Here is a 20,208-nt window from a genome sequence, read left to right as displayed (position 1 = left end):
CTGAGGGGTAAGGGAAAGCAACAGAAGACAGACGGCCAGGGATGGTCGCCTCGGGCCAGCTTCCTCAGACGCCTCAGCGGGGGCGAGTCACGCTGGACCTGAGCAAACTTGGACAAACCAGGAAATCTGATTCCGAGATCACAGGGATCATGTGATCCTTTTCCCTCATCTCTGCTATCTGCTTTAAGACCAACCGAAGAGTTTGCAAAAAATCCCAGTGAAAAACTGAAACCACTCCTCGCCTCCCAACCTCACCCACCATCATTACTCAGCCGCCCCCAACTCAACGTAAAGCCCATTTCCCTGTCTCTCCCCTATAGGGTGATATTTCCAGAAACATTTCCAGCAATGGTTATCTACAAAAGTTGCAAATGGAATGCAAATGTGCCAGTTTACTTTTGCTGTATTGTTACCACTCTGCTTCTGATTTGGAGGGGCATAACACTTCATTTGTAAGACATTCAAATTTAGTGTAAATTTCAAAAGGGAAGGCAGGTTCTCTGAGTTACTGGAGGTGCAGAAACACAATAGCCTATTAGTCAACTCCGAGCATGGTATTCTACCTCTTTACACCCCTCTCCTCCCCACGGCCAGTACACACACCAGCACGTCCAGCTGTTCACAGCTTTTCCTTCAGAGACAATGAAACAGCAAGGCCATTACCACTTTGTAGCTATTTAACATTCTAAATTGCTTTTTGGGAGAGTTCAAGGGTGTTAGGTGCTAGGTCAGAATTTTGGATGAGATAATTATTATTTATTCTTGAGTAAAAAAAAAAAAGAGGCTAGATTGATTGAAAGGAGTAATCTCTTCAGTGTGGAACGATGAAAATTAAGATTTATGATGAAGCCTCACAAATGATGAGAGGTGTCAGTGAGTGGAGACAGATTTGTTCCCCGAATCCTGGCATAAGAGAACAAAGGGGATACAGTAAGAATCAAAGGAGACACCTGATTACAAATCCATTTAGAATTGCCGGAAGTGTCCGAGGGGACCCTGGTGATCACATGAATCCAGAAGTCGCGGGGGTGACTGAGTGAGCCCCACACTTCCCATGGGCCCAGCCCGAGCCAGGGTAAGTGGTTCTCTGGGTTGTGAAGACAGGTGAGCATGCTGACATGGCAGCCCAGGTGGGTGCATGTGATCATGGGCACCCCCTGCAGGGGCGGGGAAGACCACCTACAGGTAACATCTGATGCTGACACATCTGAACAGGTTTGCATATAACAGAAAGCAAGGTCCTCTGTGCCCTAAAGAGCTAAGGGCGGCTGCTCCTTCACCACTATTACCCAATTAAGATTGACCCAAACCGGACCTTCAAAGAGAAGTCACTCTACATGGTGGAATGGTGGACCAAACGGACTATCATCTGTGTCAACAGAAAATCCAGATGTTTCCACTAGCCCTGGTAGTTAGAGAGCTCGATGGAACACTTAGGAAGGGACACAAGACGTCCTTTGACAAACTATCAGAACAACATTCCTCTGTTCATCTTTTCTGCAAGCATCGGTGGGGTCCTGGAAGAAATCATCCAGCAGATGAAAGTTTTCCATCCCAAGATCCATATTGTGTCTAACTACAAGGATTTTGATGAAAATGATTTCCTATGGGGATTTCAGGGCCAGCTCCATGTGTAAGAACTCCAGTTACTTCCAGCAGCTTCAGAGCAAAACCAACGTCCTCCTGCTTGGAGACTCTATGGGGGTCCTCAGAGTATCAGCTTCTAAATGATGAGGTGGGGGAACAGCGGGAGCCCTACCTGGGCTCCTGTAACATTGTGCTGGAGAAGGACGAGATGCTAGACATGGTCAATGGGGTTGCTGCAGCATATCCTGAAGGGAGGACCAGCTGGTGGGCCAGGATCTGGAGCCCCACAGGCTGTGACAGGAGGAGTGCCTGGCCCAGCAGCCACTTTGCTGCAAGCACTGCTCTTCCCGGTGTGCAGAGAAAAATCCAGGGCGTCCTGGAGCTGCTGGGCCCACACCCCTCCTTCCTCCTTGCCCCAGTGCCCTCCACTGTGTTCCCCAGAGGCTTGGGGGGAAGCCCTGCCAGGTGGGAGGGCAGCAAAAGCTGTTCCAAATGAACCGTGAGCCTGCTGGATGCTAGCATGCTAGGGATTATCTAGTCCAGGAATTTTTTTTCCCAAAAATTTGTAAGCATTAAAACTTGTTCTTCAAACAAATCTAACATGTAGAGCAGATCAAAATTAAATAGGAAAAAAAAAACAGGAAAAATAACATCCCTCTCGTCCCACTGAGTCACCTTGGGGAATTTAGCCTCTCTGAGCCTCAGTTTCCTCATCTGTAAAATGGAGATGATAGTGCCCATACAAAAGCACTATCAGGACTAAATATGGGAATTAGCCCAGAACAGTGCCTTGCACTTGGGTGCTTAATAAATGTTAGCTCTCCTCCCCTACTACTTCCTCAGCCCATCTGGCTTTTCCTCTCTCCCCAGCCAGTAACTTGGACAAGCTATTATCAATTATTATTCCCAAGCATTAGTTCAGGTGGACACTTTACATAGCTGGGGAAAAGTTTAGTTACATGTGTAAATGATAGATACATGTGGTGGTTTCCAAGAATTGGGGCTCTGGGTGGGGGCACCTGGCTCTTGATGTCGGGAGCAGGAAAGCAAAGCACGGCCTTAGCCAGTGTTGGAGACATGGAGCAACAGCCCACCTGCTGCATAGAAACCAGTGGACCCCCTGGGGCTTCTGCAGAGCTTCTGTCTCCTCTAGCCCCCATCTACACACACTTCCCAGGGCCTTAGGAGTTGCCTGAATAGATACTTTACTCTATTAATTTGAGCTGAAATGAGAAGGGATAGTAACGACTTTAATTGTTTGCCACTCCCATATAGCTCCAGCATTTTAACCCAAACATTAATAGCTTAGCCTAAAGAAGTTTCTTGGGAAGACCCAGGCAGGAAAAGGGACTTGCTTAAACAGAAGGGTGAGAAAGAGAGAAGGGGCCACGGGGGCCAAGCCAAACATGTGCCCAAGTGGCAGATGACCCAGTGTCACTAGGCCTGACATTTGCTGCCAGTCGGCCTTCCTCTTTCTAGATCCCAGGACCACAGCCATTTTCTGGAGACAGCTGCAAGGGTCAGTGAGTGTCCGCAGTCCGCTAAAAATAGCTGGCGCAGGGCTTTCAAACCTAAGGGCGTTATACAGCATTCTTTGGTCAGTTATCACAGGGGATCCTGATTACCCTACAAGAATAATCCCATCTCAATGGCTTTCTTTGCAAAGATAGATTCTACATCACAAAGCTCGCTCTATTTCCCAGCAGATGCACCTCTGGTTACAAGGATTTCTCCATAAGGGATGGAATTGTTCAACAAAAGGTGTCACTCTTTCCTGTCCAGTCATAGTTACTCATCTCAGGTGCGTCCAAAGGAGGAAGATTCTGAGTCTGGGAAGATAACATGGACCATCTGATAGGAAATGGAAATAAACTCTCTTATAATAGCTTGCAGCAATGAGGTTTACTTGACGTGGGATGAATTTGGGGGTCATGCCAATGATATCTCCATTATGTTCTGCATACTAGGTATGTAGCTGGGAGAGAAGTGGACAGCAGAGGAGAGAGAGACCAGCTAGGTTCTTCTTGCTCTTTTGGGTGATCTTACTGATCGATTAGAAGCTACTTAGGAAACCATCGCTCTATTGGACCTTACATGCCATGCAATTATGCACTGACGTAACTGTCTTCCTCCTGAACTGTGAGCCACTGGAGGGCAAGAAACGTGTAGCCTCCCCCTTGTGTCTCCAGCCCCTAGCACAGGGCCTGGCCCAAGGTTGGTGCTCCATAACTACTGCTGAGTGAGGGGGTGAATGAGTGTGTGATGGAAACGTTGAAAAGCATGACAGATGCATTCTGTTCTTACTCCTCCCTCCTCAGACTTCCCAACCATTCGTCTCAGAAAAACAAAACAGTGACAACTGAGACGACTCAACTCCTAAACCACCCACCAAGCAAGGCAGAGGGAAAGCTCTAGGCACTTAGAAATCTTGGAAACAGGATGGTTCAGAACACAGGGCTGGCCTCGCTGACGGAAAACCCTCTCTTGATGTCTGTCCCCAGCTCTTACGGACAGGGAGAATATCCTCCAACAATGTGCTCAAAATCAGGAAGTCTCACTCCAAGAAAAATATGTGGCAATCCCAAGGAGCTCACTGCAAAAGGAGCAGAGATACATGGGCTTTGCAAGGGGCTGGGAAAGAAATGAAGCGCTGCCACGGGTTTTAATATATCCCTTTTCTGGGGAGAAGGTACCTGCTTCCTGTGCTCAGAGCAAGTGATGCAGTCTCCCCACTTCTCGGCAGGGTGCTGGGAATCCTTCCTGAAGGGGAAAGCTTGTCCTGGCTCCCAGAGTGAGCAAAGTCCAGCAGCCCCACAGCTTGGAAGCCTCCCTCCTTTCCCTCCTTCCTACACTCAGAGAAGCAGAAGGACTCTGGGTTTAAGCAGCACTTTGGTGGGAAAATAAAAAAGACTTGTCACCTTTCCAGGGTAACCGCTTTAAGGTGCTCTCCCGTGAAAGGGCTTGACCTCTGCCACCCCCTCGCTGTGTCCCTCTTAGGCCTGGCTCTGTATGGGTGGCTCTGGGGGCACAGCCAACCTGACCCTCCCGTTCATTTTCCTCTCCTTTCCTTTCCAGGCAGTTAGGACAGTCCACACGAAGCTTCTTCAACAGGACTCTTCTGCCCACACTCAAACCCACATAAACCAGATGACCATTTCTGGGAAGTTACATTTCCTGATTTCAGGACTTGTTACAATTAGTGCAAGAAAAGAAAATTTAAGTAATTATCTAATTCCAGTAAAACTTAATGGGGCCCTTCCCACCCCAGGCTAATGGTTGGTGCAAAATGTAATTTGAGATAAACTGTCTAAGGCTGGAGAAGTATAAAATATTCCGCATGGGGGGTGGGGGTGGGGGCATTACCCCTCGTAAGGGCCGTATTTTCCAGCAGGCCTTTTGATCAAGATAGGACTCCAGAGAAGTTCCTGATTTTTCCGAGAGGGCAAAAACTAGGTAAACGCTACCCAGCGTAATGAGCACCACAAGGGCCCACGCATTTGGTTTCAAGTCACTGCTGTGTGACCTTGGGCAACTCAGACAACCTCTCTGGACCCAGTTTCAGGATCTATAAATGGAGACAAAGATGCCCTTTGGAATGGGTGGTTTCTAGAGGGCTAAGCACTTCGTCCACACATAACAATCGAAATCTCTGCCAAGTTGCCCCATCTCCGACATTTCTTCTCTCGTCCCCCTCTCCCACCTCCTCTCCTGATTCGTCAACTGCTGAAACATCTGCCTGGCTGAAACCGCCTCCTAGCCGCGCGCCCTAGGCTGTCTCCAGGTGTTGGTCTTTGTGTCGGGAAAACTTTGCGAGAAAGCAAGGGCGCTGGACAAAGAGCTGGGGAGGGAGGGCGTTTGCCAGCCGGCGTGCGCCGGGCGGTGCGCGCTCTTTCCTGGGCTCAGCTCGTCACCCGGGCGCACGCGGTGCCCCGAACCCAGCCTCGCTAGCCGAGGAGTGGCAATCTCCGGCCGCCTCCCAGCGCCCTCGGAAGCTGAAAGACGCTAGGCGGGAGAAGCAAAAGCTGGACGTTGGAGTTGACTGGGCTGGGAGGAGGAGAGCCGAGGCGCCGAGCAAAGCTGTCAAACTGCGCGCGGAGCCCAGCGCGGGGCGGGGGAAGGGAAGCGAGAGGCGGGGAGGGGAAGGGAGGGGAGGGAAGGGGAGGGGCGGGCGGGAGCAGAGAGGGAGCCAGCGGACTCGCCGCGCCTGAGCAACCCCTGTCTGCCGCTGCCACCGCCGCCTCTGGCCCGGACTCGCCCACAGCGCAGGGTGTGTGCCCCGCTGCGCGCCGCGCGGAGGCTCCGGCACCCGCCGCTGCGCCCTCAGCCCCCGCTCCTTGCGCTGGCCCGCGCGGTTCCCGGAGGGCGCGAACCCACCATGCAGCTGCAGTTCCGGAGCTGGATGCTGGCCGCGCTAACGCTGCTCGTGGTCTTCTTCATCTTCGCAGACATCTCGGAGATCGAAGAAGATATCGGGTAAATAGCTGCGCCCGGGCTCGTGCCGGGCGGTGACAGGATCTCTCCCCTCCATCCCCTTTCCGCCCCTGCTTTTGTGTGTGCCGCGCCCCCCATCCCTGTCTTTCCGTTGGAGAGGTGGTGGACGGGTTTGGCCGGGGTGGCGGTGCCAGGGGCCCGGGACGGTTAGGGGAGCTGAGGGAGGGGGCACGGCTGCCATGGGGTATCCTCGGGCGGGGGACACAGGCAGCCCCCAGCTGGCCCGCGTCCGGGAGCGGACTTGCCGACCCTGTCCCCCCTTCCCTGGCGGGTCCGCGCGCGGTGTCGCCGAGGTCGAGCGAGGGCGCCGGGGAGTGTCTGGGGCGGGCGGAGGGACCGAGAGTGGAGGAGGCAGGAGTTTCTTTGTCTCCAGCTCGGCCGCTTTCTCGCCTTGGCAAAGTGGGCAGGGGACGCGCGGGGATCTCCGCGCAGGGGGAAGGGATCCCTGGGTCGGAGAGGAGGGCGGGGGTCTGAACTGGGGAGGTGGAGGGGGGTTGTTCTCCGCACAGACACGCACACGCGCCTCCCGCCAGCCCCGGAGCGGGGCAATGGGGCTCAGGCTGGCACCGCTAAAGGCGGGGCGCGCGGGGCGGGGCTGGATTTGGACGCTCAGGCAACCCAGGCGGCCCGGAGTCCCCGTGCGCTCGCAGCCAGGGGACTGAGACGTTTGAGGGAAGTCAGTATTGCCTCTCGGAGGGTTTCTGCACCCCAGGCTCGGGGTCTCGTCTTTTCATTTCTCCCAATCTCTCCAGGGGCCCCTGATGGGGCACCCCTCGCCCAGCGGCAAGAGACAGGGCGGGACCACGAGCCCAGGCCTTGACGCGGGGCTTACAGGAAGGCGCACTTGCTGCGCGGGACGCACCCGCCGTGGGTCTTGGAGGCCCAGCCTCGCGCCTGGCCTGGCAGCTGCCTCTCTGTCCCGCCCGGCCCAGCCCCTCTCCGCTGTGGCTCGACAAAGAGCAGCGAGAGGGCGGTGGGCGGGTGGGATGGCAGCTGGGTTCTGAGTTGCTCAGAGGAGCGCTTCCTGGCCTAGGCAGGGAGAATGTGGGTACGAAGAGTGCGGAATCTCCCTTCTGCAATGGGGCTAGTGCGGTGCCAGAGCCCCTTCGTCAGTCCCATGTGTTACTCCATTACTAACGCGAGTTGACGGCTGGCAACTCTCAAAAGGGAGGTGCCAGTCCTGGGTCCAGGATGTCGGGGTACTAAGGACCCAAACCTGGGGCAGGTGCCACTTCTTGCTCTCTCCTCTCCCCGACCGTCTCTACAACCCTAGAATTCCTTCTCTGAACTCCTCTGCCCTTCAAGAACCTCTCTCTCTGCCGCCATCCTCTCCCTATCCTTAGGAACTTGGTTTCCCCAAGAGCTCCGAAAAGTTTCCCAAATGCTGTTCAGTTAATACACGACGTGCCACCAGCTCCCACGCGGAGATGAAGAAACACTCTGCTTTCTGTAGCTGTTTGCATCTAAAACGTGGATGGGAAAGGAAATCGGGCAAGGCAAGTCTTGGGGTGATGGAGTACGCAGTGGAGAGGACCTCCCTCTCTGCTCCCCCATCTCTTCTCCCAGATGTGGGCTCTGCCTGGCCCAGACCACTTGTTGACCTTTGCCAATGTGGTAAGGAAGGATCAACAGCTGCCCATTGTTCTGTAAAAAACAAGATGTGCCATGCTCGTTTATGCTTCCCTTCTTCATCCATTCACTGAACTTTTACTGACTACCTTCTACACGCCAGGGACTTTTAAGTTAAAATGCAATCAGGAAATCGCTTTGCACATAATGCTGCCCCTTCCTGCCAAATGCATTGTAAAGCTTCCACTCCCCACATTGAGTTCTTCCAATAGGATGTCTAAGAATACGCACCAAAGCCTGAGCTAAGAAGGACATTTACATCTATATTTAAAACCCAGGGCTCTTCTGCTATGGGTGTGTCCCCTGGGACCTGTTTTATTGCGAGTGGGGGTGGGGCTCCTACTTCCTTTTATTCTGCTCCTGGCTGGGTTGACCCTGGGAAAAATTGCCAAACAGGTTAAATCTTCTGTGGGTCCTTCCACTTCTCTGGTACCCCACATCTTCATGTTGACCCCTGCCTTGACCAGTCATGACCCACGCCTGATGGGGCATCCCTGGACTAGCATTCCAGTCCCACCCACAATCTACACCACTCATGTTTAATCAAGAGGAACAGAGGCATGTCTGGGGTTTGCCGTGTTTGTTTATCAACAGCCCCTTGTATCAATTTACAAGTGAGATTTCAAAGCACCATCGTTTACTTAATCCATGGAACCACCCCAACTGTGAGCAGCTGGGCTTATTAACTGGGATAAGTGTCTTGGCACAGTGGCCAGTGAGGTGGGACAGAAGCAGGGCTTTTTCTTTCTCATCATATACCTTCCCCAGAAGCCTCGAATCAGGCTGACAGCTGTTGTGCTACTACACCATCCTTGCTCACTCTTCCCCAATTTGATCTCAGCCTGCATATTCTGCTCCAGTGTCAGTCCCTGGAAGAAAACAACGGTCCTGTAAAAAGATAGCTGCTTCTGGAAGACAATTCACTGGGGACCCCTGATCTGTTAATAAGGAAGGAAGGAAAGAAGGAAGGACAGAACTTCATTTTGGGGTACTTTTTCAGAGATTAAGGAATGAAAAGTGTAAGAGGACAGAGAATTACGCATGTACTCTCTGGAGGAGCAAAACTGAGATTCGCTTTCCTGAAGCACTCAACTCCCTTTTTTTATAACATAAGGTCTTGATGTGGTGGTGTCAGAGGTCCTGTCCTACCTGAGGAATCATAACAACGTGTTTGCAAGGTCCAAGGTCTTCATCAAAGGGCTTTTTCTGAGAGACATGTCTCTTCTCCTCTTAAGTGATTATTTTCAAAGTTCTATTTCTAAAGTGCTCGTTCTCCAAAGCACCTCCCTGGGGCTGGCTGGGAAAAGGAAATGGGCAAAGGTGCGTTCCCTGCAAAGGACCCAAAGAGCCCTGCCCAGTTTCCAAGGAGTGAATTCAAATTCTGAAGCAGAGATTGGATGGGTCTTCTGATAAAACCTAACCCCTGATCCACTCATACTGCTCTTCCAAGTTTGAGAGTCGTTTGGACCAAGTTGTAAATTGAAATCTTCTGGTCGTCCCCTGGGCTTTGGTCTTGGCTGTAACTTCCATGAGGGGGACTTCAAGGGGTATGGCTGCCTTGCTCACCACAGTGCCCCCAGAACCTGGCACACAGAGCATTCAATAAATATCCATTGGATTGAATATCCTTCCAGGGTCTGGCCCATTGATGGCACACACGCCATCCTTGGGGAAGGCTGAGACTCATAGAACCTTGGGACAGGAATGGACCACAGACGCACCTCCTCTTTGTACAAATTAGGGCATTTTGAACCTGAGAAGCAGCGTCACTTATCCAAAGCCACATGCAGCTGGTTAAGGACAGGATGAGAGTATGTGAAATTCCTCATTTGTAACCCAATGCCCTAACCTCCAAATCAGCTCCTCTAATCATAAAGGAGTTACAGAACTTCAGTTAAAAGGGGAGATGAGCAACTAGTAATAACAGTAGTAATCATGAAGATGATGTAAAGGATGATGACGGTTGGCATTTATTGAGCACTTTTTACAAGCCAGGAACTATTCTAAATGCTTTATAGACCTCAACACATTTCATCCTTGTGGCAACCCTTTGCTTTTTTGGTGAGCTCTGTGTGCTAGGCAGTGTGCGAACTGCTTTAAAGCACTTGTTCATGGAACCCTCACCAAACCTTCTAAGCTCCGTTTTATCTATGAGGAAACTGAGGCTCAGAGAGGTAATATGACATGCTAGTAATAAAGCGGGTGCTTGACTTTAGCTCTGCGGGAAGCCAAAGCCCATGTCTTCTGGATTATTCCCCCCCAGTGCTCATGTTAGGGGAGAGGTCTAGGACGAGCCTTTCTAACTCATTCCCCAGGGTTCTTCCAAGGGCTCAGGGTTCTCCTTATCTGCTTATCTAAGAGCATGGTCCGGCCTTTGTGTTTTCAGAAAAAGAAAGTGAACGATGAAGACTCTACAGAAGGACTTTGGGGCTTGTCTCCTCAAAATGTTCCTCTGGTGCAACCAAGTTCAACATGGTGCTGGAGGGCAGAATGGCATTAACCCCTGACTCGCCAGAGAAGCTTACATTGCCAGGGCACTGAGCACCCCAGACCAGTCAGAACTGATGCCGCCCAGTTCACTGTGGCCAGTGATGCTGCTGCATCAGGCCAGGCATGGAAAAGTAACAAAGTAGAGCAGAACCCAGATCATCAACTGCACTCGTTGGGGATGAGTGCAGGTGGAAGTGAAATAAAACTACCTTGTGCAGTCAGTCCAGGCACTCCATAAAGGGTACACATTTGCTCCAGTTGATGCAACTTTTTTGGAAAAAGCCCATTCTCTTCCCCAGTCCTGGTGTACTCCACCCAAGTTTGAACCCGGTTGGAAGGACAAAATGGGCGAGAAAGAAGGTCTGGTTTTAACTCACTTGCTCCAAGTCCTTGTTGCCTAGCATCAAATTTAAATTGTAAATAGATTTTCATCTTAGAAACCAATTCCACCACTCGGGGCCTCTTTCCCCCTTGGAAAGCAGGGTTGCTAGGTTTTAAAATTGTTTTGGTTTTACAAATTGGGAATGTTGTAAATTACAAATTATAAATATTTCTCAGAGACAGTGGAGTTCTGTAAAGGCTCGCCATTGCTTTCACCACAGCGTACCAGGCAATACATCAGCTGGCCCCTGCCTCCCTCTCCAGCTTCCCTGGGCTCCAGATGTTTGAATTGCTTGCAGGTCCTTCTGAGTGCACCATGATTTCATGCCTCTGTGCCTTTGCACATGCTGTTCCTCCTGCCTGGAACACCCTTCTTATATACATTATCCTTTCTGCCCACTGTCCTGCCTTCCCCAGCCACACTGTCTCCTTCTTTAAGGATAGAGAGCAAAGCCTTCCCCTCCTATGACGGTCTGGGTTAGTTACCTATCCTGGGTACACTCTTAATATCCCTTATGCCAGCATCCTGTGGAGATGGATTCAATAATCATGCTTTATTTATCCCTTACCCCCGGCCCCTGTGCTAAATATATGGCTTAGTATTTGAAATCCATAAAATATTTATTGAGTGAGCAAACTGGGCCTAGGTCATGGCAAAAGGTATGTTCTAAACTAATAACAATTAAACACACTCACTTGATCAGAAAAGCCCATTAGTCTTCCCAAATAGCCAACATAGAAGGGTACAGTCTGGCTGTGACATTAGTCATCATCTCAGAATGGAAATGCAAGCCCCTTTCGGGTGTGCAAAAGAGGAAGGATCCAGTGGCATCTTTGCCCACTGCCAATTCAGATTAAAAAGTCAAGATGCAGAGCCCAGGGCTCCCAGCCTCTGCCCAGTTCCTGATTCTCCAGATGGTCCTTTCTAGCCCTGCCACAGCCAGCAGCACCACTGCATCTTCCCCCCACCACCGTCCCTTCTGCCTGGAGGGGAAGAGTCGGTGCTGCCCATCTTTATCACAGTAAGGGCTTCCATGCTAGTGTTGAGAGCAGACCAGGAACTTGGGGCCAGCTGTTTCATCCCCCCAGGGCTGGTCACCAGAAAGGATGCTAGAAGCTGTGTGTTTGAACAATTGAGAAGTAAGAAATGCAGGGTCGATACAGCGTGTGTCATTGCACAAATTTCCTTTTTTAAACACTTTTGAAGTGGCATCATTATTTTTAAGTGCTGGTCAAACTAGGAATGGAGCAGTCAAGACCTGTGACAGCTGTGTCTGTCCTAGGGATGCTGAGGGGCCTCCTAGCTCCTAGCTGTCTTAAGCAAAGTGAGTTAGACAGATGGAAAGATGCACGGACGTGGCAGCCAGCAGCTGAGTGAGTTGGGGGCCATTCTATCTTCCCCCGGAGGATGGGGGCATGCTCCTTTCCACCAGAGCCACCCCGGGGAGGCCCTCACGGGCCATCTGCACCCAGGGGTCCATCCTCTGTGGCTGCCTGCCGGTCTGGGGCTTGCTTGCCATCTCTCAGGTGCTGAGAATCTCCTTAAGGGTCGAGATTAGTCACTCTCCTGGGTGGCAGCCGGGCTGGTTTTAAATTCTCCCCAGTTGCCTGCAATTTGTCACTCGGCTGGGAAGACGCCCGTGTCCTGACGGGACCTGTTTGTCCCAGGGTTTTCTCAGCTTCAGCTGTCACAGGCTTCGCAGTGGCACGGAGGGAAACGCTCCAACAGGAGAGGCGCATGTCTTTCCATGTCACACACAGCAGGGAGCGGAAGTGCCGTGGGTTCTCTAGCGCTTCTAAGCAGCTCAGAATCCTGATTGGCTACTCCTGGAAATCTGGGGTCCCCCCACACTGTGTGGGTGTGGGTGTGAGTTTTGAAACTGCATTGCAAGAATCAAGCCCTCTAGTCTGCCAGGGAGTTTCCCAAACAAAAAGTTTTTGCTGTTATTCGAGGAATACAGAAGCACCCAGCTCTGCTCCCTGGTCCTCTTTGAGGTTTGGGGTGACAGGCCCTCCCCCCGCTCTTGCCTCTTTATCCATGGCTACAGGTTGAAGGGATGAATCCTAGTGCTGGTCCACAGATGGGGGTCATCCAAATAGAAACAGAAATTAAAAACAAATCCCAGTGTGGCCGTGACAATTATGTCAGTTCCGAGTGGTCAACTGTCATTTCCTGAGAACTTTTCTGTATCCCGAGATAATGTTCTTTTTCTCTTTGGAGGAGATAAAATGCCCTTTCTTTTGTGAAAGAGTGTGATGGTAGACGGTAGGTATAATGCTCTTTCTTGGCCAGATAAGTTAGTGACTTTATGGCTTCCCAACTCCAGTTTTTGGGAACTGTTACTGATCCCTGAAATCCAATACTCTAGGATCTGGGATCTCAAGATAAAATGAGGGCATCAGTTTGGGAAACATGGCCTAACTCCTCACACGTTTTTCCCCACGGCGGCTGATGCCTGCAGGGAATAACAATGACAAGTAATTGGTTTTGTTTTTTTGGTTTTTGTTTTTGTTTTTTTTGTTTGTTTGTTTGTTTTTGTCCACTGTACAGCAAACAATATTCTAAGCACTTTAGCTGGGTTGATGCTAGCAGTTCTTCCAACGAGGCTGTGAGGTCTGCGTTTTCATTATCCCCATTTTATAGATAAGGAGACTGAGGCACAGAGTGGCTAAATAAATTGGCCAAAGTCCAAAGTTGCAGAGCCGGATTGGAAACCAGGCTGTTTGGCTCCAGCACACAAGGAGAACTGTCCAAAAAGGATGTACTAAACAAGACCCAGTTGGAAAAATATGCAGTGCTGGTATTTCCGAGGGGTAAACCTTGGAGACACAAAGGTCTGTGGGAAAAGCAGCCTGCAAAACAGCAATGGAGAGAGAGAACTTGGGGGACAGCATGGGAGAGCCGAGGCACTAATGGGATGTGGCAGCCGAAAAGATGGAGACAATGTTGGGTTGCCAGCTCCGAAACACCTTGTTGCAGATGAGGGGAGGGGAGACCATCGCTGGTTCTGCATCTCCCTCCTCTCTCTCCCTCCTCCAGCCGCCTCGCTGCCCCCACCCACTGAGCCTCTCACCAGCATGGCCCTGAGGCACTGTATTTGTTCGACCATCTCATTACCAGGGAAAAAGAGATGTACACACTGAGGGAGGAGAGAAACAACACAAATGATTAAAGCCTGGAGGAATTTTCTTCTGGGAAAGGACTAGGAGGGCTGGGGGCGGTGGGAAGCACTTCCCCAGGCAGGATGGAGCCTTGCCCCGGAAGGAGCCTGACTCTATGCAGGGAAGTAGCACCAGCCCACGAAGCCCCATTTTCTAGGGGCTTCCTCTGTGCCAGCCCCTGTGCTGAGAGCTTTCATACAGGGCATCCCGTTTCATTCCCACAGCCACCCTGTGTACCCATTTTTGCAGATGAGGAAAGGGAGGCTCAGAAGGGTTCTGATACTTGCCTAAGGTCACACAGCTTTTCAGTGAGGAGCTGGGATTCCAACTGGGCTTGCTGGAGTCCCCGGTCCATGCTGCTCTTAGCTATTTTTTTGGTACTGACATTTCCTGGCCCTTCCTGTGCCTCCCCCCTCCCACCCCGGGCCTCTTACATTCTACCCCATGTTCTGTATCCCATGGGGACTTTGTAAAGGGATGATGGAAACATTTGAGAGTATAGACAAGACTCATTGCACATCCTCCTACTCCTTCCGATGAGCCTCCCACGCACCAGGACAGCCATCCTCCTGGGGAGCATCCTTTCAGCAGGGTGTCAAGGAAGGACAGACAACAGCTGGCGTCTGCCGGTGAGGTGTGAGCACTTGCTATTAGGTTTCCCATCTCTGATATCGACAACAAGAATATCGGCCAGGCTCAGAGGAGCAATACCCAGTGTTAATTTACATCTGTCTTGATAAGTGCCGGCATAGTTTAAATAATGAAAGGAGGAGGCATAAGATGTCTGGGGAAAACGAATTGGTGAACTGATAGGGTGGGTGACTTTTGTATGCTCTTCTCCGTTACGCAGCAGAGCCCCTTCTACTGCACCTCTGAGGTTCCCGAGATTCGGGTATTGACTTTAAATGGACTCTGAGTGATGTGTTGTAATCAAAATGTTTAGTTCCTGGAAGAAGCAAAGAGAAGGGCAAAAGGAAAACTCCTGACCGTGTGTCTGTCCTGGCCTGGGCAGGGGGCTGCTCACACGGGCTGTATGTGCAGGCACCAGCCTGCTGATAAATGGCTCCCCAAGACCCACTGAATGCCCAGCTTCAGTAGCAGATCCAGCCAAGCCTCCATGACCCCAGCCCTGCCAGTGCTGTCCACCAGAGCTCTAACCTCCAGCAAAGTGTCAGAATGGCTCACTTAGATCTTCATCATAAATCTCTCCCACCTACCAGGCCAAGGCCTCTCTTTACTCCCATCTAGAAAGCTGCCAAGTCCTCTCCAAGAGCTGTACTCACGGCTTAAGCCTCAGCCACCCTTTGGGAGCAGGTGATGATTGCAGAGATAGAATTGGAGGGTTGAGGCCCTTGTATCTACTTACAACCTGTGTGACCATGGGCCAGTGACCTCACCTCTCTGAGCCTCAGCTTCGTAATCTGTAAGTGGGGTTCCGTAATATCCAGTTCACAGTATTCTGAGAATTCGATAAAACACAAACCAAAGCAGCCATGAAAGTGCCTGGCAGGTGCTTAATACATGATGGATTTTAAGAACACAATCCTGGTTTTAACAAAGCAACTAAAGTGTGCATATTCTTTAATATAAAAAATAATATAGTGTCAAAAAAGCATGGTAGGGAAGAAGTGGAGGGTGAAAAAGAGAAAGGGACATAGATCCAGAATTAGAAAAATAGCAACCGTTGCTTTGTTACACGTATGTCCAGATATATTCACTGGAGGTGGTCTACATACCCAATGACGAGGTCTCAGGATTGTGGAAAGTGCAAATACATGCTTTTTGGGGGGCCACTCACTAAACGCTTGTTGGCCTGCCTGCCTGCTAGTCTAAATTCAGCGGAGGGCCCCACAAGGTCTCCTGAAAGCCGGAACCTCGGGGAAGGCAGGGCCAAGGCACCCCACCCTCCCAGTGCTGCCCCCCAATGTACTCCCCTTTCTGTCACCTGCAGGGAGTAGCCTTTGTCCAGTGATTTGGGCTCCCAGGAGAACCTGAAAAGAGAAGTTAGACCCAAAATGATGATGCTTGGAGATTTGGTTCCCACTGGGCTGGGAAGAGCTGGTTTACAGCTGTCTATTCCCTTTTATGCCCAAACCATGCAATTCCCACAAGACAACAAGAACGGGAAGTAATACAGATTCCAGGGGCCAAGCAGTGCCAAAGCAATGGGTATCAAATTTGAGCTGCACCAGAATCCTCCGGAGGGTTTATTAAAACACAGAGTGCTGGCCCCCTCCCTGAGCTTCTGATTAGAATTTGGGCTTCTAACAAGTTCTGAGTGATGCTGATCCTTCTCGTCCGGGGACCACACTTAGAGAACCACTGAACCTGGTCACTCAGAGTGTGTTCCTCAGAACAGCAACATAGATATCATCTGGGGGGTTGTTAGAAATGCAGAAACCTAGGCCCCACCCAGATCCAGACCTGCTGATTCTGCATTTTTTAACTAGGCCCCAGGTAATTTGTATGCACACTCTGCAAGCGGGAATAATTGGTTTCCCTGTCTTCTGCAGAGGCTGAGCCCGAGAGAGTGAGCGGCTGGGCCATGAATCCAGGTGGAACTTTTCCAAGTAGCTCTGTTGCCCGTGGAAGTTGGCCTAGAATGGCCCTCAGTAGATATCAGAAAAATGAATAATAATTATGATTGCAGCCACTTTTTGGATGACTTTGTGTGCCCTGGGAGCTTGTCGTGCATTATTTCACGTGCTCGTTGTATGCAAACCCATTTTATGGACCAGTAAACTGAGACTTTGGTTAAGTAACTGCTTGGTTAACACAGGTAGAAAAAGGAGTTGGATTTTATCAACGTCTATCTGGCTAGTTTTTCCTGTGCCCAGTGTTAGCCACATGGATTGACCTAATTCTCCCTTTGTCCCTCTCCCAGATAAGGCCTAAGGCAGGAGGTGGGGCAAGGAAAAATCTTAACCAAGGATTGAACTGATTTACTAAGGAGCCTACAGTGTGTCTGTTCCAGAAACAACCTTGACACTTGACTGAAAGAAAGTTCTGGAGAAGCTGATCAGCAAAGCACTCCTTGGCCATGTCATTCAAAGCCCCCTCTTGAGCTGGGCTGCGATGTGATCATTCACGCAGCAAATGACAGCACTTCACAGTTGGCACGTGCAGTAACAGCTCCCTAGAGTTCTTGGGGTTCCTGACTGAGATTTGGTGACCTGCCCTGCTTACAGTCTAATTCCAAACTCAGCTCTTAGTTATAAAAAGGGGAGGAACTGAGTGGAGAGGCCTCTGGGGCAATTAAAGGCCAGTATAGAGGATTTTTTTCAGAACCAATCTGCTCTTCCAGATAAGCAGCCTCCAGGTAGGCTGAAAGTGAAGAATTTAATTGTGTTTATTGTTTGCCATTACCTTCTATTTAGGGCAAGGGATATTGGTGATCTATTTATGGTAGTGATATAAAGAGTCCTTTAATGATAAATTCATTTCCTTTTTAAGTGAGTCAATTTAAAGAAAAATATTAAGCCAATAATGTTGTTAGCAAAACACATGAAGGTAGACCCGGAATGACTGACACTTGTGCGGTGACATGCCAGCCTTCCTCCTTCCCCATGGCTATTATCTAGCCCCTGTGGTGGCAAATTCTTGACATTCTTTGCAAAACTTCTATAGAGAGTGAGTGAGATAACCCTCAACAAAGGTAGGTTGTTACAGAAATGATTTGTCTCTTATATCTTGGAGATTGCCCAGCACTCAGAAAAAAAAGAAGCCTCCAAATGAAATAATCTTGTGGATGGTTCTAAAGGTTTGCGCCCACACTCTTCCAAGACAGGATGGTCCCTCCAGGGGAAAAGGAGATGATTTGGGTCGATATAGAAACACTTAACTTATAGGCCCAAGAGGAAACACCACTTCTCAACACCACTAGATTGAAGCCCCGACTTGCATCCCCTAGGGTGCTCCTTGCTCTCTGTGCTGCATAATTCCACTGTGGTGTCTTCCTTGCCTGGTAGAATGTAGTTCTCCCAGGGCTGGAGCCACATCAGACACCTGCCAGGCTGTATTTCCAGCCCCTCCCACTGTGCCTGGCAGAGAGGAGGGGCTCAATTGGAGAAGGAAGGACTGAAAGAAGGGAGGGCAGCGGAAGGAGATAGTTCATTGATTTGGGATCACCTAAGTTTGGGCCTCATTTACATTATTTCTCTCTATGACCAAAGGACTGAAAAAAAAGTGCCTGATTTGAAATCTACAGTCTGATTTAAAATCCTTATTTATAGATGATGACTGCTTTCCTTTTTCCTAATCTCATGAAGAAAGGCTAGCCCACAATTTAAGTATTCCTCACAGGGTAAAGTCACGGTTCTATACAAGCTCCGTGGCCTCTTGCTGAGAAGCCAGACGATGGAGGGATACGATGCGAATTGGGAATCAGGAGAGCTGGCTCCTGGCAGGCTGAGATCAAGCTGATAACAAAGAGCTGAATGAGGGTCTGCAACCTCCTCAATCCTCCAGCATCAAGGAGGGTTTTAAATCGATGCTGGTCTGGCCGGCTTAATGGTACCTAATCTTACCTTTTGAAGCTCGAACATTTGGGAGTTGAGATCAATTGAGATAAAATAAAGCAAAATATGTTGACTTTTGGATTTGCTGTCTTCGTCCGAGTCCCATTGCACAGCATTGTCTTTATTTTCTTTCTTGCAAATAGACAGAGATTGGCCTCTGGAGAGGGCTGTCCTGCCTGGACTGGGTGGTGGCACATTTAACTTGGGTTCTCATTGTTTCCATCTTCTGCTGGATGATTCTCCATGAGCATAGGATCCATTTCAGTCCTGTTCACCTCTGAGTGCCTGATATCTTGCACCCAGCAGATATTCAATGACTCTTTCTCCAATCTAGCATTTCAGCTCAACCAGTATGAACCCTGTGCCATGGGCCAGTCTGTCCCTGATTGGATGCAGAAGTGGCAGCCTTACAAGAAACCCCAGAGAAAAGCTTGCTGGCTTCAGGATGGCTCCTGGTTCCTGGCTTCTGTGACAGTTGCCTTGTTCTTTGGTTGGCCACCACAAAGCTCTCTGAGCAAAATGCATCTGCTTTGCTCTATGCATGTGGGTGTTTACAAGCCCTGTGCTAGATACTAACAACATGCAGTGATAAACAGAGCACAGATATGGTGCTCAAGGAGTGTCTGGTCTGGGGGGGTGGTAGGGGGAGTTCTTGTGGGGTACCGAGAAATATGTCTTGAGGTGAGAGTTTGGAGATCTGGGCATGGGTTGTGGCTCTATTGCCGGTGCATCATTACCATCAGGGCAGCCCCGAAGCTCTGTGGGCCTCAGTTTCCCCATCTGTAGGTAACATTAGGCTAGATGAACCCACAGGCCTCCTCTAGCTCTAAAATGTCACGATTTGGCAGCTCCTTCAGTGAGTTTCCTTGTTGAATGGAGATGGAAACAGCCAGTCCTTTTGCTATGTTCAACATTTCTTAGTCTGAAATTTTAGAGCAGGCCAATAAATAGGTGTTAATCTATTTTCCCCCATCACCTGCTCTACATTAAAAAGGAAAAAGGCCCTCTACCAGGGAAGAGGAAGGCAGGTTGGCATATACTGAACTGCGACGATGTGCCAGACATTGCATTAGACACTTCCACATCTCGGTGATCTCTTGATAAACTTGCAGTGGTGTCACAGCATCATTATTCCCCCATCTCTTGGTAGTCACTTTGAGAATCATCATATTACAGCAAGATGAGTGTTCTGCATGAATTGTGCTCAATAAACCATGCTTTGTAAAAGCATGTGAGTACGTGTAACAAAATGTAGAAAAACTATTATCAAATACAGCTAAATTTTGAGATTTCAGAAGCCTCCTTCCTTTGGTTATCAGGAAAATTTATTATTACCAACAAATCTTTTTCTGTGTCTTTTGTGTGCAGTGCATCAGTTGAGTTACAATCCCTGTCCTTAGCGGTGAGCCCTGATGTGTGATAAAAGCAAATCATGGCAAAATCATGCTAACTCTACTGATAATCATCCACTAGGAGCTTCAAAGAGGGAATCCCACCATGGAAGGGGGACACAGAGAGGGACTTCCTGGAGAAGGAAGGATTAGAGTGGGACTTCTGGGAAGAGTGGAAGGACTTAGCTGGGAAAAGAATGAACTTGGTAGTTGTTAGATCCTTAGAAGAAGATGACCCAAGACACAGAAGGTCCTAGTGTACCACAAGTAGCTGTTATTATACCTCTGTGTCTTGGCTGGAGCAAAGGCAGAGTAAATACCTTGAGGTAGAGGAAAATGAGGTAGGACAGAGGAGTTGGAACAGGCTAAGGGCTAAAAAACTCAAACTTGAGTTTGGAGGGATTTCTTTAGTTTAATCTGGTTCTCAAAGACCTTTAAAGGGTCTGTGATAGGTTTCAGGAGATCCATGAACCCCTTGAAATTATAGCATTTTTCTAGGCAAAAGATCCATACATTTCAAAGGATTCTCAAAGGGATCCACAAAAGGTTAAGGAGAGCTG

General features: G+C 49.7%; 1 protein-coding gene and 1 pseudogene across 2 annotated transcripts in view; both read left to right on the top strand.

Annotated features, from left to right (window-relative positions):
* Nucleotides 1-1,146: 1,146 nt before the first annotated feature.
* Nucleotides 1,147-5,593, top strand: LOC119532724 (annotated as a pseudogene).
* A 244-nt stretch (nucleotides 5,594-5,837) lies between these two features.
* Nucleotides 5,838-20,208, top strand: part of ST8SIA2 (ST8 alpha-N-acetyl-neuraminide alpha-2,8-sialyltransferase 2) — a 68,510-nt gene continuing 54,139 nt past the window's right edge. For both annotated transcript variants that reach the window (XM_037835335.1, XM_037835334.1), the window contains exon 1: nucleotides 5,838-6,060. In XM_037835335.1, coding sequence (XP_037691263.1) covers nucleotides 5,963-6,060 — 98 coding nt within the window. In that variant the 5' untranslated portion in view covers nucleotides 5,838-5,962. The remainder of the gene's footprint in view (nucleotides 6,061-20,208) is intronic.

The sequence above is a fragment of the Choloepus didactylus genome, chromosome 4 (genome assembly GCF_015220235.1).
Source record: "Choloepus didactylus isolate mChoDid1 chromosome 4, mChoDid1.pri, whole genome shotgun sequence".
NCBI lineage: Eukaryota > Metazoa > Chordata > Mammalia > Pilosa > Megalonychidae > Choloepus > Choloepus didactylus.
The sequence above is the reverse complement of the archived record's forward strand: the minus strand, read 5'-3'. Positions and strand labels throughout refer to the sequence as shown.